Source organism: Pagrus pagrus, assembly GCF_965226575.1.
Source record: "Pagrus pagrus genome assembly, chromosome: 7".
NCBI lineage: Eukaryota > Metazoa > Chordata > Actinopteri > Spariformes > Sparidae > Pagrus > Pagrus pagrus.
This window is the reverse complement of record NC_140191.1, coordinates 19,005,028-19,022,569: the sequence shown is the minus strand read 5'-3', so window position 1 is coordinate 19,022,569 and position 17,542 is coordinate 19,005,028. Positions and strand designations below refer to the sequence as shown.

General features: G+C 40.1%; 1 protein-coding gene across 2 annotated transcripts in view; it reads right to left on the bottom strand.

Moving 5' to 3' along the window:
• col14a1a (collagen, type XIV, alpha 1a) overlaps nt 1–17,542 on the bottom strand; it is a 133,478-nt gene that overhangs the window by 64,406 nt on the left and 51,530 nt on the right. For both annotated transcript variants that reach the window (XM_084357692.1, XM_084357691.1), the window contains exons 20-25: nt 15,181–15,313; nt 13,152–13,274; nt 10,394–10,543; nt 6,109–6,225; nt 2,457–2,603; nt 615–689 (exon numbers count right to left, since the gene is read on the bottom strand). In XM_084357692.1, the coding sequence (XP_084213818.1) occupies nt 615–689; nt 2,457–2,603; nt 6,109–6,225; nt 10,394–10,543; nt 13,152–13,274; nt 15,181–15,313 (745 nt within the window). The remainder of the gene's footprint in view (nt 1–614; nt 690–2,456; nt 2,604–6,108; nt 6,226–10,393; nt 10,544–13,151; nt 13,275–15,180; nt 15,314–17,542) is intronic.

Genomic DNA, 17,542 nt, shown 5'->3' with positions numbered 1-17,542 from the left:
TCATTGCTGATGTTTTGAAACTAAACACAAGTCACAGTTGTGTAAAGAGTACAGCGTGACATTACTCTATTAAACGTAAACCGTTTTGTTTCCTGTTTCAAAATCCGGTGTGGTGGTAATCATTGTTTTATATTTAAGAGTGAAACTGCTGTGTGTACGTGGTTACATTTTCTTCCATAGCCCATTCAGATTTGTTTTGCCCCTGATAATAGCCTCATAATCTGTAATCACATTTGTTAGTGTCTGCCAATAGAACTATCACATTTCATACACCTTTCAAGTAAACAAATGCAATCAAATTTCACTGTTTTTAATTAAAAGTGTTGTGTTATTGGTCATGTGGAGACACCACCTCATAAAACACTGACAATACAGATATCACGTGTACCTGTTGCTATAAATATGGCATGGTTTACAAGTTCACCTGCATGGCTTTGTATAAATTGAACTAAAATTGCATGAACTCTGGTGTCAGGGAACTCAATTACCATTAAAAGTAATCAGAGCACCGTGAAGATTACCAACAACACTGCGGGAATAATATCTGTGTGTGTGTGTGTGTGTTTGTGTGTGTGTGTGTGTGTGTGTGTGTGTGTGTCAGGCTTCTTGCTCACCTTCTTTAGCAGGCGGGATGGTGGGGGGAGGCTCTGTGGTCGGGGGTTCAGTCGGAGCTTGAGTTGGTGCTGGTACTGGACACACACACAGACACCAGAAACAAGACAAGGTCATCGATCATGATGGCAGTGACAAGTGGCACCATCATCGAGTTTATCTGCCGACCACCCACATGCTCACACACACACACACACACACACACACACACACACACACACACACACACACACACACACACACACACACACACACACACACACACACACACACAGTCAATAAGCTGACACAATGAGAGACAGTAGTAGCCTGTTTCTATTAAGCTGAAAGTTTCCTAATCCTCTTCTTCCTCCAGACAGACAAGTTCTGGAGGTTTACAGAGAAAATATGTCTATTGCAATCTGTATTTACAACCTGTGTACATGAGGAATCCAGCTGTTGTATTTCGTTCGGTCTATCTTTCAATCACTGAGTTGCAGCAGTCAGACTTTATCTTTCTACTTTCTTTCTATCGCTCTCTCTCTTTCTTTCCTTCTATAAGTTTGGGACAGAAAAGTACTTTTTTTCATTAGTATCAGTCTGTCCAGAGGTTGTTTTTTTAGAGTCAAAACAGCCCCAGGTTAAGGTATGCCTCGCTGCGAAGCCAATTACTTTGCAGGAAGCAGTGGGTTCTGTCACAGTGGTGTACAGCAGGTAAATCATCTTGGAAACATCGATGACTTCCCACAGAAGGGGCACATACTTCATGAGAGTAGATAAAATGATCTCAACAAATGCTTCTTCAGCTTCCACATTAACTTGATGGTTAAATAAGTGATTATGGATAAATAATGTGTTTGATTTAATGATTAACTTTGTTGTTTGAGCATCTTTGTTGGTTTGAGATTGTGGCAAATGCCAGTGAACAGAGAGAGACTGTGGAGTTCAGGAGTGATTCATGTCAGAGGACCACCTCATTATAGTTGTTGATGCCATTGTCATCGTGTGTTTCCTGTCTTGACGGTCTCTCTCCCCTCCAAAAAATATTATTAAAAGACACAGACAGAAAATATTAACCTATCTGTGGACAATGTTTGAAAGTAACAGTACATTTACAAATACTGTACTAAAGTACAAATTTAAGGTACTCTTACTCTACTTTACTTCATGTTTCCCTTTTATGCTACTTACCTCCACTCCACTACATTTTGGAGGAAAATATTGATATAGAATTAATTACCAATATATAAAGTAGTAAAATGAGCTTCATCCCCACCAGCTAAAAATATGGATACCATGTAAATGCATCATTAATTATTATCAAATACTGTAATATAATACCTTTTTAATAATTTAGCACTCTTAAAGGGACTATTTCGCATAATAAGCTTACTTCTGACACAAAGGTACATATCTTAACTCTTCTTCATTTGTGAACTACAGCCTGGCAATCTGTGTTTGTGTTTGTGTGCACACAGCACATGTGTGTATCTGAGACCATATCTATCCATCTATCTATATCCCTGGTTGTGCGTTTAGCCCTCCCAGTCCCTGGAGCTGTGCAGTTCACCTCAGCTCCTCAGTTGACCAATGAACTGCAACAGCAGCCTCTGTCTTCTCAGACAGAGGAGAGAGAGTGAGAGCGAAAAAAGAATAAAAAAGTAGAACAGAAAGTTGCAGAGGTGAAACAGCATGGCTACAGAAGAGGCAGATGGAAAAATAGAGGACAAGATAAGAAATGGGTAAATAAAAAAAATGAGGACAAAAGGGTGAGTCGGCCCCTTTCAAAATATTGATGAAAAATTTAAATAAATAGGACGAACCTCAAAGAAATTGGGGGGTTATATGAAACATTTGCAACATACGTGTCATGTCAGTGATGGACACAGAAGGTCCTTCCATTTCCTGCAGCTGCGTGTGAACACTGATCTGGTATTGGCTGCTGGGAGTGAGGTCATAGAAGCACTGTCGGGAAGCACCGCCACCCAGGCTCACTTCCTGCTTCTGGCCATCTGCAAGTGAACAGCAAAACAAAAAATGACTTGCAATGACTGAAATTCAGGTCAACAACAAAACAATCCAAACAAGTTTAAATCCCTCTAAGGCTCCTGTTTCCAATTAACTGTATTTATGGAGCACATTTGGTTAATTTCAGCCATGTTCTGCATCAGATTAAAGCCTGGGAGCTGCTGAGTCCAATCACTCTCCTTCAGAGGTGGATACTAAGCAGCTTTATTGGAGCAGTCAGGTAGCTACGGAAGTGCCTTGCTCAAGGGCACAACAGAAGTTTATTGCTGAAGTCTGCACATACATGGTCATGACATCTGGAAATAAAGATGATGTGAAGATCGTTCCTTCCTGATACCCTTTTGAGTATTTGCAACATGTAGAAATGATTTTGCATCATCATTACAAACCATGCTAATACCAATACTTGAATTTAGGGTCACAGAGACAAATATTGTCATTTTAAAGTCACTTTGTTGAAGCCCAGCCAAAAAATCACTGTAGGAAAAACATCATTATATCCACAGAGAAAATAAGAAGAATCACATTATTGATTTCCTTCAACTTCTCTCATGAATTTCCTTCGGATTGCAGACTACAAACGATTCCATTTAAGTTTTTATTTTGAAAAGCTGTGGAGGGACAGCATCGCAGGGGAAAAAAGATTGAGAATTTATGTCGGCACCCAAAAAAGGACAAACTGGAAACTGGAAATGTGCACATACACGTGCACTAATAGCCACCATTTGTCAGTTTCATTAGTCTAATTCTATTTCCTAATGTGTCTCTCATCTCGCCGAGTGACAAATTAGCTCCTCCTCCACTCAGGAAACAGCCATAGATAATAAAGTTTAGGGAAACAGCTGTCATAGAGACGCTGCACTTTTCCATCTGAGAAGGTGTTTAAGCAGCTGGTTGGCTCTGCAAGGATTAAGTCAAATCTCTGAACTCCAGCTAGAATATCCAGTCGCTGCTCTGGCAGGAGGGAGGGACAGATAAATAGAAAAGTAAGGCGAGGAAAGGAAGATGGAAGAGACACGTCTTCCCCCATGTTTTCACTGTCTGAGTTCTGACAGTAAAAGCAATAAAAGGTGTACACACATCACTTCAAGCAGAAGTGAATTTTTTCACGTCTCTCATCTCTACATTTACCAGCCAACACTCCCATTTATTTTAATCGACACTAACCTCCAAACATCTACAGGAACCCTGTCACGAAAATCCATTAACAGCTGCATTCAATTCAGGTGTTGCACTGTCACTGTGCTAATACTGTGCGTGTTTGCCTCTCTGACATGGCAAAGTGGAACAGAGTTGTTTATTTTATTACTCACACCTGTTTTTCCTGCTATGACAAGTCAAATTGTCCGAGACTTCCACATAATACATATCATTCAGTAAGCTTACAAAGACAGAAGCAAAAAAGATTTAAATTATGAATAGAAGAAATGACATTATTTAAAATGAATCTATTTTTCAAGGCCTATGTCATTAGTATGATGATTAGCTATGTTAGCATAAACATGGTCAGCAGTGGGAAATAACCAGATTATCTATATTCAAAAGGAAAATACACAAGAAACATCTACCTCTAAATTTGACTTCTAAACATCATATTTTCTTCATTGGGAGTTAGATGCTGTAATTATTTCACGGCTAGATGCTGTAACTTCCCGGACTAAGCTAAGGTTATCACCTTTTAGCTGTAGCTTCAGACAGAGCTACAAATCAGTGTGACACCCTGCCCGATGATGTGAGGAGCTGCAGCTCTATCAGCACTTTGTGTGTTGTTTGTTTCTCTGAAAAAAAGTTTGTCATTGTGCTGTTTCTCTGCTCTGACCTGCCAAAGGACTACAAATGGAATTAGCTTGAAGCTATATTGCGGCACAGTTGTTTGTTTGAGCTGTACACCGTGTCTTTTAAATGAATTAATAAATAAATAAAGAATACAAATATATTTTTTTAGCGTAAAAAACATGAGAGTGGCTTCGATCTTTTCATCTAACCCTCGGCATGAAAACAAATTAATAGATTTTCCAAAATGTCAAACTATTTCTAACTAGTCTCTTTTTAGAAGTAACAAATGTAATTAAAAAAAAATCCTGTTTTGTTCCAGAGATGTCGGTGACATGATGTCCTACTGCATCAGCACAGAATTAGTACAATTTAATATCAACTGAGAGCAGAAGACTTACATCCCTTTCTGTAACCATGCATCTTTTTCTCTTTGTCATTTCAGAAGAAAACACATTCACACAGCATCTGGTTCTGCTTCTAATGAGGCCTTTTAACATAAGCTGTCATATCAATAAAGGAATTATATATTTCTATAGGTGGTTGCATAATGCAGTGAAAGACAGCTATGATGAGTGATATCTCTGAAAAATATCAAGAATATGTCACTTAACTTTGTTTTACACTGCAGTCTTTTTATATGACCCTGTGCTGAACAACCAACGGCCCTCTGAGGACAAATAAAAATAAACTTGAACTTAAAGTCATTCACTGAGAGTGGACCTGCTTTGAAGTACTCTCCTGAAGGATAACTTGTACAGTGGTTTTATTAAGGTTATTGTATGTTAGACATAGTTTTTTTTTCTTTTGCTTATTTTTTTTTATAAATTAGATATATTTTTGCTAGTTTCTGTCTTCGTTTTGAATAGCTCCTTTCTTTGTCCCCTCCTTTTCTTCTTGCCTTTTAATAACTGAGTGAGCTTTCCATTAAACGGCTTCCCTAAGGTCATACTCTGTGTTATATTTCTGACGCGATGACATGAGAAATTCTCAAAGTGGCCTCCTCCCATGTCGTTTTATGGGGAGAGCATATCATATCTCCTTTCCTTTCAGCAAACAGAGAGATTTATGAATATCATTTACAATTTAAACCCCTGTCATGTGAAATGACAGAAATATTCAACACTTATTTCCTCAGAGGCTCATATCAATATGAAGCCAGGTGACTTTGAAAAGCATGTGTAACCTCCACACGTGTAACCATTACACACCTCCACTGAGAGAGTCCTGAGCTGACTAAACAGAATAAACAGAGAAGACATTTTCACAGGGACAGACTGTAAATCTATAAGGAAACATTTTCTGAATTTGGAGTTCGATCCACCCACCTTACAAAATATCATCAACTATTATTATACAGTAAAACTTTTGATTTACTGACTGGATTGTGGTCCAGTCACTTTGCTGGCATGTGACTCGTTTCTCACAATGTGGAAGGCTCAAATATGTCGGGATGACGGCAGGCGCACAAAGAAATGTTGGTGAGGACAGCTAACAGTTGACTGTGTGTATGTGCATGTGTGTTTTATGTGTGTATTATATGTATATGATTCAGACCACATTTCAACAAATTAAAATAAAACTGAAATTCAGAGCAGATAATTAAAACTCACTTTTTAACCACAGAACAGAGATGAGGACTGACATATGTACAAGGATAAACACATACCGCTACAAAGCCATACAATCTCATAAGCAGTAGCAGTATGTACTTACTGAGTGTAGACTGTATGGAAACTTTGTACAATGTGGCCTGAAGAATAGGCTGCCACTGGACACACATGCTGTTGGGGCGAACCTGGTAGGTTGACAAGCCGGAGACGCCGAGGAACACTAGAGATTGGAGAGACGGAAACATGGAGAGGCAGAGAAAAGATAAATTTAGCATCTTTTTACAAAATTCTGTTTCATGAGATTTCAGGACTCAGTGATGTTCAATGTGCTCAACACACAGTCACAAACCTTGTCATAGATTTCTTTACAGAGTACATAAGACATATGTCGAAGAATTGCCTTTAATGACTAAATCTATTAAATGACACATGAACAGTGTAGCAATCAGTTGCACTATAATCAATAATCACGTTTTATTGGAGTATATTTCACAGTAGTCCCAACCAAATCATAACACAAAGCAAAACATTGTTAGAGACAGTAAGGCTGAGTTATTTTGTTTATTATCCTTGCAGTAATATACATTGTAATGTAAGTTATAACTGATGCCTAACAGCACTAAAACATCTACTTTCACATCCACCCATAAATTTAACTAAAACTTATCTTAAACTAACCCCAACCCTTATTTTTCTTACTGTCTCTGTCACTTGTGTGGCCAGAACCTTCCTCCACCCACCAGGCGACCCAGGGCACCGACTAGGACAGACTCAGACACCCGCCCACATAGTGCTCTAGCTGTATTTATCTCCAGCTATAGACCATTCAAAGTCTGCACCAAATTATATTAATTAAGGATACTTTGCAGTTATTTCATGGTGCTGCCAAGTCACTAATCAGAGTCATATCATTAAGTAAACTATTTTGGCTTTAGTGGCTATTGTTCAGATCACGTGGTACATACTTAAACTTACTGACAATAGCGTGAAAAGTTTTGGAGAACTCTCAGAGTGAGGACTCAGCATTTAGTTTGGGTTAAGGCCAAAGTGGCACTTGAGCATTTCTTTTTTTGGTCTTCTAGTAGCTGAAAAATGAACTGTGTACCATCCATATTAAGTGTGTAAATGGTGGAAACAACAATCAGCCGGATAGATGTTAGAACAAATCATAAAGCAGCAAAATTAGTAAGGCTTGATGTTTAATGGTCTTTTGGAAAAACAATGAGGCATGATGCAGCAAAATGCAAAACACCAAGAGCAATTTAAATATCCGTAGCTTGTTCGGTAGTGAGATCTCTGTGTACCATAGGCAAGCCTCCCAGGAGCCACTTTCTGGCTCTCTCTCTCTCACCCTCGTTCCTCCCCCTTGTTAACTGAATTTGCTGATGGTATAAAATAAACTTGGCTGTTGCACCAGTAAATGGATATTTTATGCTGGGGACCATATGGCAGGTGCCATTTTTTAAATACTAGTGAATAATGCATATGACAACCCATCATTCGATTCAATAATATGCAAAGATACACACAAACTCATTTCTACTCATATACAGACAGACATGCAAAATGCACGTGTCAATGCATGAATATGGACATCATGTAAAGATGCACATGTGTGTTCATGTGTAGAAGAAAGCGTGCCAGGCTGGCAGTTTCTCTCATACAAAATCAATTTGGCATGTTTGCACAGGAGATTTGCAGGTTCATGACCAACACACCCTAACATGAAGTTTTTGGCCTAAATTGCCATGAGTGCACAGGTTGGCCATCAAAACTGCTGAAATGTTTCATTAAATGCCACCAAAGATGCTGTTGACTGCAACTCGTCAGCAACGCTGGGCACATACTTTTGAGTTTTATTTGTTTTGGGATGACCTTGTCAGCGTTGCTGTTGGCAGGGATGTATGAGACACGTCTGCCCTCACTTTTGGCTGCAGCAATAATCAGCACACGTCTAAGAACAGTCTAAAATGGGATTCCACTTCCTGGCTCAGGAGGAAGTTTACAAAGCCTGGTTTAAACATTGAAGGAAAACAAGAAAACTAGGAAAGAGAAAGAGAATGAGGGGGATAAAAAGTGCAAACAAAAGACAGAAGTGAGGATGTGGTCATCATTTTAATCATTGAAAGGTCAAAAGAAAATGGTGAGCCATATGGACATACTGCAGTTGTCTGAGGGTGTGTGTGAGACAGGGTGTGCGTGAGAGCTGAGGTTGCCAGCCAAATCGTTGCATCCATCTGCCTTCCCCACCTCCACACACTGACTTTGTTTCCACTGAAGTATTTCTTTTTTCTACTTCTGCCTGTTTCTAGTCATGTAATCCTTTCACAGTCAAACTTCTCTTACTTTCTGTGAACAAACAACATATTTCCATTTTACGACGGTGCGCTAATTCTACCAAATTTCTTGAGACCAGATTGACTGAGCAGCCTTCAGTGGTCCCGAGAATAACTCATTTCTACTGTGCAGCTGAAGGACCAGCACCTCAATACAAACTACATAAAACTTCATTTGAGGGGAAACAAGTTTCATTTCATTCAATGGTCCCCCAGATACCAATGACTATTTTTTTATGCTGTACGCTAGCATGCGTAATTTATTGATGCAAACATGCCAGTTGGCTCCCATGGTAAGGCTACAATATATGCAGTGTATCCGGGGAAATATGTTACTGTATCCCCCTTATTAGAATGACGAATGACTGAACGTGACCCCTTTAATAAATCAGTTCCTCCACTGTAGGATACAAATATGGACAATGAATTTAACTAAAGGCCCCGTGTAATATGGGAAAATGTGATGCATCTGAGAATGTATCGCACTGTGAACAACTGATAGAAAATATGTTGTTCTGCTGAATATTTAGTGATGAGTCCCAGACATACATAAAGCGTGACACACAATATGCACAAATAAGGCTAGAAAAGTGTCGAAAATCAAAAACATGTAGATAAAGTTATTATATACGGTATACATGATGTATTATTTGTACTGTATGCAGAAATGAGGCAAAGAGTCTTCAGTAGAGGTACCATCCTGAAGTGCCACCCCAGGGACAGAGTGTAAAGTTTAAATATGGCAGGCTGATGAATCTACATGTCAATGCCTCATATTTAATGTTACTCTTTTCATGAAAGCATCTTTCATTATGAGAGCTTTATAGAGACAGGAAGGAGTGAGGGAGTTGTAACTCATCCAACAGGGGGAGGATTAAAGAGAAAATGAAGGATGGCACATCACCGCAGCACAGACTGATAATAATCTGTGTATCAAAAGCAATCCCCTTTAATTGTTGATTATGTATTAATCCATTAATCGCGCCACACATAATCTCTACATTTTATTTCTCAACATTTTTCTCAGATAGAAGACAGAAATCTCTTTTTGCTCCGTGCATTAGAAATTCATGAGCTATCAAAATTAGAATATGTTTGTTTTCATCCAATTCGATGCTCCCTTCTGGCCAATCAGACAGTAAGCCCAAAAGACAACAGTCCATTTTAAAGTCAGGGATGATGCAGCAGTTTTTACAGGAAGGCAGAAAAATACAACATAAACGTTCGGTGATAGATGGTGTCAGAGCACTATTCCTACAACAGGTTTAAAGAAAACATATGCAAACAGACGCACGCATACATACAGCCACAATGCATACACTTTACTCCGTCTCTCCCTCTATCAACAGTAAATCTCATTCTCTCTCAGTTCCTCGCTTTCTAACAGTATTTGTTTTAGACCAAAGCGATGTAAAAACCTGTGTTAGCTCTTACTGCACCTACTGATAGCAAATCTGTATGCAAAAAGGATTGTTCTAACTGGCTTACTGAGAAATATTAATATCCTTCTGTCCATCTGTCTGTTTGCTAAAGTCTCATTGGAAGAGTGGATGGTATCAGCAGGTAGTTAACATGCATGTTTCCCATTCCTCTCTAACTCGTTTGCTTATCTGCAGCTGCTGCCTCGGCCTCCTCCTTCTGATAGTCACACTTTGTGGCAAAAGTAGACTCAAAAACTTCAAGTGGAAACAGATAATGCACCTCACATTTCCAAGTGGTATTATCGATGCCGCCACTTGCAAGTTTATTCATGCTTTGGGTTCGTTATAAATATTAAATTCCCAGTGAAGTCTACCTGTTCAGTGCACTGATATAATTTTGGACAATAAAGTTTATTGTTAAACTGTGAAATATCTTCATTACATATGTATCTTGCCCAAAAGATCCAGTATCCTTCAGCTCTAAAAGCCCCCATTAGGGCTCATTTGGAAATGACTCAACTTTGAAATTTGGTTATGACTTTTTCCAAACACTGATCACATCCACCATTTAATACCTTCTGTTAGACAGAAGTATGAGTGATCTTTGCAGGTGTAGGATAAGGATGCTTACATGTCTTGGCGTTCACTAGCAGTGGTTCACTTTGTCCTGTAGGGTAGGAGGCCGTCACTTGAACACTGTACTCCGTCCCACTAAGTAGATTCAGGAGGAGCATGGAGTTCACATCTTCACCTACTTTTGTCTCCAGAACTGGTCCTGGAACTGAGAAAGACACACACATGAGCACAGACAGGTAGGACACCCACAAGAAGGTGAGAAGAGTTATGGAGTACTGGTGACTTTTTTGCGACAGCAAATAAGCCCCCGTTTACCCCTTAAAAGTGTGTATGTTGTGATTGGAAGACTCCAAAACTCATGATTGTGCAGGAGACCAGAGAGAAACTCTGTGTATTCAGCTCTCTGTACTTGTAGCTTCTCACTGAATCTCTGAGGTTTGAAGATTAGTTTCTCTCCTGTGGCCGTGTTTGTACTTTTAAATATCTGCTTTATTTTACTGTTTCATCATGTTTGTTTTCAGCTGTTTCAGCAGTCGTATTAAGTTACTCGTGAAAACCAAAAACTTCCTGGTTGTGCTACTGCATAATAACAGTTTTTATATAAGCTAAATAACGGGGGACTTTTGTAAAGAATTTGTAGGAAATTAAATGTGCTTATTGCCAAATTCTACGATAATCCGGCGGGATGGAAGAGTATTTACTTCCACTGCTTTAACCACCGCTCAAGATAAACGTGGACTCAGTTACAGACACAACTTCAAGCAGGTATCCCTGTTATAACGGGAATGCAAATCCCTGCAGTGGTGAGCTGACATGCCGGGTCATTAACGTTAAAAGTGAACACCAACCAATAAGTATGAAATACTTTCATACTTATAATACAACAACTAACTAGCTTTACACTGCATTACAAGAACAATGTTCATTCTCTATTTTGCTGTTTTCTACATTGATCATCAACAGGTGAGGATGCTGGTCTGAGACATGCTTTTTCAGCCTTAGCATTTTGACCAAGCCCCCAGGAAGAGCGCCCGGCTTTGAAATCAGTTTGTGGCCCAAAAAGACTTTTTCCCATAAGCTTACATTGTGAAGAAGCGTATATAAAACAGTGGATAAATATTTTTGAGGGTCACATCCCCCGCGTTTCACTGTCATTCGATCCAGTAAAATTTAGAAAGTCTAGAAGAGCAGCTTGATTAAATTATTGTATCCCCATTCAAGTTAGATGGGGCGCTAAACTGGAGGTTAGCCGGTTTGGTTGGCAGAATTTTCTAGTGCGTACACTCTATTAGCCGCACAACACAGAAGATCCGGGTATTTTCACACCCAGGAAGTCACGCTTTTATGGCTTCATAATAGCTTTCATAGGAATGAATGGGTCTCCACCTCCAACACTGTGTCCGGATGTAATATAACGTCCTTGATTTTAACAGATTGTTTGAAGCCATAAAGTACAAATTTTAGAGCCTCATTAGAGGATTCTTGTTGTAAAACCAGTCAGCTGGCGACATTAAAAAGCCGAGGAGTCACAGAGGTAATGTTATCACTGGCTTAATTAGCTAGTCATTTCAGCCGTCAAAATCAACAGTTTCCATAAATAATATGAGATGCTGCTTTTGTCTACCTCTGTCTAAAATCAAGAAACCTTTGTTATAAAAAATGTCTAAGAAGTCTCAGTCGTAAATCTGTCACAGTTATCATTCTTAACTGCAGTACAGTCAGGCACACACGCACTCATCTAGGCCACGAAATTACAACTGAGATATAATAACAAACTTTGTCAATGCAGCTCTTCTAGACAAGCACTAAGTGCTTTACAACATAATAACAATCCTGCACACATTAAATGAATTACAGACAGAAACAAAGGTTGTGCAAGAGTAAAAAATAGAAAACAGATAAATAAAGGAGGAGCAGCAATTATCTTTACAACACACCACCCACTGGAACATTCTTTGAAAGGAAACAGACTGGGTGTGTGTCTTTATGTCGGTGTCTGGAGGTCATGCGTGCGTTCTTTGTATTTTCTACATAAGTGGTCTTAAGTTTACGTTAAACTATACTGTAGCTGTAAATGTGTGTGCAAGGCATTTGCACACACATGCACTTTACTTCCATCCATGACTCTTACAGTGAAAACAGCAGCGTGATGAAATTTATTTCATGAACTCAGATTAATGCAGCCTGTCTGCATGAGGCTGGATCTGCAGAGACACAGTAATTGTGTTTAGATGACTAAAAACAGACACAGTAACTATAAAAACTGAAGCCTTGTCTTGGAAGGATGAAACAATTAGCACCAGAGAAGCAGCACAACAGTGAAAATGGGTGTTTGATGATGCTCCAAGACAATAAACAAACAAGAAAGGGTGATGTCTTATTTCAGCTCAGATCGCTGACATTTCCCTTCGAGCCTCGAGCTTCTTGTTAAAAAGAAAAACTAAGAAGTCACTATCGGGAGAGCCAAACAACCTGTGAGCAGTTGGTTTTTCAGCTGCTGTGCGCCGTTTTTGCTTGTGGGTCCTACCATAACAAGCAGATTAGTATGTTTGGAGGAGCCTGTGTCCCTAGGCAGAGTACACGAAGTCTAACAATATTTCAGTTTATGTGTGTGTGTGCACTAAAGTATTCTTGAAGGTGCATTTGTGCAGTGGAATGTAAAATAATTAAACAAATGTTTCTGTGTGCTTGTTTTTGTATTTCTACACTTACATAAAACCATGTTAAGGAAAAAGACTGAGGAAAATCTGAGTGTGTGTGTGTGTGTGTGTGTGTGTGTGTGTGGGTGTGTGTCTGTGTGTGTGTGTGTGTACCATTGATGGGCTGGTAGACGATCCTGTAACCAGCTGTAGGAGACTGAGGTGGATCCCAGGTGACCCTAAAGCGGTTGTACCACTCCTCTGACACACGCAGGTTTCCAGGAGACAAGAGGGGCACTGCAAAGACACAGACACAATCAGAATACACAAGCTGCTCAGAACCTAACTTAACTTGGAGCAGTAGCAGCTCAGCCCATGGGCCTTGGTGTGGCCCAAGTCATGCAGGCTCTGGAGGACTGGTAAAGGTGCCCCAGCACTGTGACATCTCCTGCAATAACTGCATGTCTATGGGTCCTGTGTGTGCATGTGTGTAATCTGGGCCTACATGTGTGTTGTGCTGTATAATGGTAACAGTGGAGTAGAAGAAAATAACTTTCTCCAATAGGAATTAACAGAGAGGCGAAGTCACACCCCTTGGGGCCCTTAATTCAGAAAAATATGTGTGGTAGTTAATAGCAAAGGACGAATAATATTTTAATCCCATTTAAATTATGCCATGAAGGATGCTTTTTGCTCACAAACACCCATAACTGAATCCATTTAGAGCCAGTCCCATATATTAGCTAGCTCGCACAACTGACTAACTCTCCTTTCACAGAACTGTGGCTGTCAATATAGCCAAGACTTGTTGTGATTGTCACCTTTTTAATACTTTTTCTGTGCAAAAGTGACAGCCATGTTTGTGACATATATTGAGTGAGATGATATACAGGGACTTTGCCTGTCTATAAAGTCCTTCATCTTCAGCTGTGACTTCTTCTGCTTCCTTTTCTTTTTCTTCTTCTTCTTCTTCTAACTACTAAAGGGCCTGTGTGTATTTTTCTTTTAAACAAACAAAAGTTATGGTTATTCAGTGTTACTCAGTCCATCCTTGAAGTCTGACAAACATGCTGAGTCCATTTTCTTCCTCATAAAACAGTATTTCCTTCAATAAATCCTGCATTGCTTTAATCCATGTTTACTAGCTTGCAGCTCTTCTAATATGTTGTCTTTGTTGGTGCATTGCAGCATATATTTGTGGGCCACCACCTCCTGCTGATCAGTGTGACACCACCGGCAAGACTGTTTCATGACAACAACAATCAATCATAGAATTTGAAGCTTTTCCAGCTTTTGGTACTTGAAAGTTTTTGATTCGATACTTCAGACACATTTCAGTCGGTACCATAAAGTTTTAAGGTTTGATACCCAGCATTAAAATGACTTATGACTTTTGTTGGTTGTTGTTTACAATTTAAAAACAACTAGGCATGGAACTCTCTATATACTTTGTTGATATATGGTTTAATTACATCATCTTCCGTAAACAGTGAAATATGAATTATAGTAACTTGGCAGAACGAGAGGTTCTTTCGAAACAGTGCCAGGATTGGTTGAATTTGAGTTATGACAAGGCAGTCAATTCCTAGAGACCCTGAAAAAAAGAGAAAATCATGTCCTACTGTACACCAAGTGTGCCTGGGCTGTGATTTATCACTAAGCTGTGTTCCAAGCTGAGAAGAGGTTTTTATTTTCAATGTGAAGAGCTATTGCACCCTCATCTAAAAAGACGACATGTTCAATTCTCCGTACAACGAGTACACAATCACTACGGCTCATAAGAGCTAATCAGGAGAATGGTTGAGAAAATCAATTAGAGCAAAATAATTTAATCGTCTCATTAATGGAAGGAGCGGCTGTAATTATGAACGGCCTTCTTTAAGTCAATTAAGAACGCATCACTATTTGTCATCGCTTTCATTTACATATTCCTTCAGGAACGTAAATGAACATGAAGTTAATGCAATGCAAATGAATATTCTGCTCGCTGCAATTAAATTGAATTTCATTAGCTTTCAGTAGTGTCAGATGTGTTCTCCTAAACTGGGAACTGCGTCTGTGTATAATGAAATGTGAGAAACCGAGAGGTGACTCGGATGGTTAATAATTCAGTGTATGTCTGTGTGTGTGTGTGTGTGTGTGTGTGTGTGTGTGTGTGTGTGTGTGTGTGTGTGTGCGTGCGTGTGTGTTGTGGTTGGCTTACATGTTGTTCCCAGGGCAGAGACACTGGCGCCGTCTTGTCCGTCAGTGTACACCGGAGTGACTGTCACTTTGTACTGGGTGTCTGATAGTAAAGGCTGAAGCACTGCTCTCCTCTGACCACTAGGAAGTAGCACCTACACACACACACACGCACGCACACACACACACACACACACACATAGACATTCAGGGCACATTTGAAGGAGTAAGAGAACAGAGACTTTTAAAGCAATGATGACATCTGCTCACTTGGGACTTACCTGCACATAGGCAACAGAAAAAAGGGCATACATACAGATCTGACACACACACATGCAAAAGGGAACATGCACAATACGCCAGACTACACACAGAATCTGTTGCTCTTCTCAAAGATTAAAGCCAGGCTTGATTTGGTGAAACAGAAACTTCTTGCAAAAAGCTACATACACCTTTAGGGAATTCAACCACAACTGTTCAAGCATTCTGCTCACTTCAGTTAAGTCAATAAAGTCGGTTGAGGCCAGCGGAGGGGCATAAAAGATCTGTGAAAAACCTATTACTGCTACGTTTTCACTTATCAGTGTTGAAGTTTGTTCTCTCTCTGCATCTTTAAGTTCCCAACATATTCATTTGTAGAAAGAAAGATGTTATTCAAAAATAATGTTTGGCACACTGAAGTAACAGAAAAAAAAGACATCTGATGAAACTGATGTTGCCATTTTATAATCCGAATAAACCCAGAAGAGCTTTACAATTAACTTGCACATGAAGTTTGCTCGGGTGTCATGGAACACTGGAGAAAGGAGCACAATGGACTACATCTCCCAGTAAGCACTGATGAAGTTACAGGTAGTTGTGAAGTTAGCTTTTGTTTGTGAGAGCTGTGCAGTACTCGCTTGTCCAACCAACATTGGCTTGTCTGCCCTGGCATGCCTGACTTTTAGCTCAACTTTCTACTTCTCAAAAGGGCTCGAGGTGCCGAACTAGCTTTTCGAATACCTAACCCTCTACTGCACTGCACGCAGCGTCTCCCCAGGCCAGTGCACACTCTCTCCTTCTAGCAGCAGCAATGTGATCTTTGGCTGCGAGCCATCCCCAGATATGGCAGATTGTTCATTCTTAATGTTCTTAATTACATTTGGCTTTGTTGCCTGGCTTGTTACCACACTGAGCTTCATTTAGCACTCTTAACTTTTTCTCTCCTCTTCACTCCTCTAGCAAAGCTGTTAGCAGACAGTGTCTTTATGCAAATTAACCTAAGGACCTAAGTTACATGCATAACCAGTTAAAAATAATCTTAGTGGTTGACTGATGACATCCCTCCTCATTACAATGGAAAGCTTGAGAGTCTACAGTCACCTTGGTAAACCGTGAAGATTGTGTGATGAGGCTGACAGCTCTGTAACAAGCAGGTAAGTGGACTTGTCAGCTAACTAAAGATATTTGTAATAAATGTATTATTTTATAAAGGTGAGAGGTGCGTTCAGGTGAGGCAAGGACAGGCGATGAGATCGGAAGAGCTGTCCACTCTGACTGCGGCGCTGAAACACCTGCGAGCATCAGAGCAGGAAGGAACACACGCACACACACTCAAACACTTATAAATATATAAATAAGCACAAACACACAACCTTCTGAAACACAGACTCTGTCTAAGCTGTCTCTTTTGCCCTCTATCGGTCTCTCACACATGTTTACATCAAACCACGAAACTTTCAGAAAGAGGCGTGACCTAAAACAACTCTTATCTATCAGCCGGCGGACAGGTTTAAGCCGTTCTCCCGTTTTGTTTAGCTGTTGTTTCTTTTTCCGCCCCTCTTTGTTTCTTTTGCTCTTTTCTCTGCTGCCCTCCATCTCTGCTCCCAGTGAGGTAAATGGCTGCTGAAAAGATAATGGAATGTCTTCTGGCTTGGCCTGGCCTCTCCATCTTCTACGGCTCTGACACCACATTGGGAAATTAAAACAGGAGGGGAGGGCGAGAGAGAGAGAGGGAGACGAGGAAAGTAAGAGGAGGTGGCGAGAGAGACGACAAGAGGGAGGGGAAAAACAGAGAAAAACAGAGAGATAGGGGGACCAATGGAGGGGAAGGGAGAGGCGATGGGGATGTGGTTGTGTGTATGTGTGTGCATCAGCGATCAGGGTCAGTACATGACACTGAGCTCAAGGGCTCTTACCACAGATAGAGGAATCAGGCGGGAGAGGCAGAGTGGACCGGGACTAAAAGTGTAATCAGTTTTTTGATTGGAGCAGATGACCCGACACTGACCGCTGCAGAGCCATCCAGTTGGCTAGGGGTGTGTGAAATAACAAGGACCTTCCTCCAAACACAACTCCAGTTTTGTCTATTCAATATAATCTGTGTTCACAACTCAAGAGTTTGA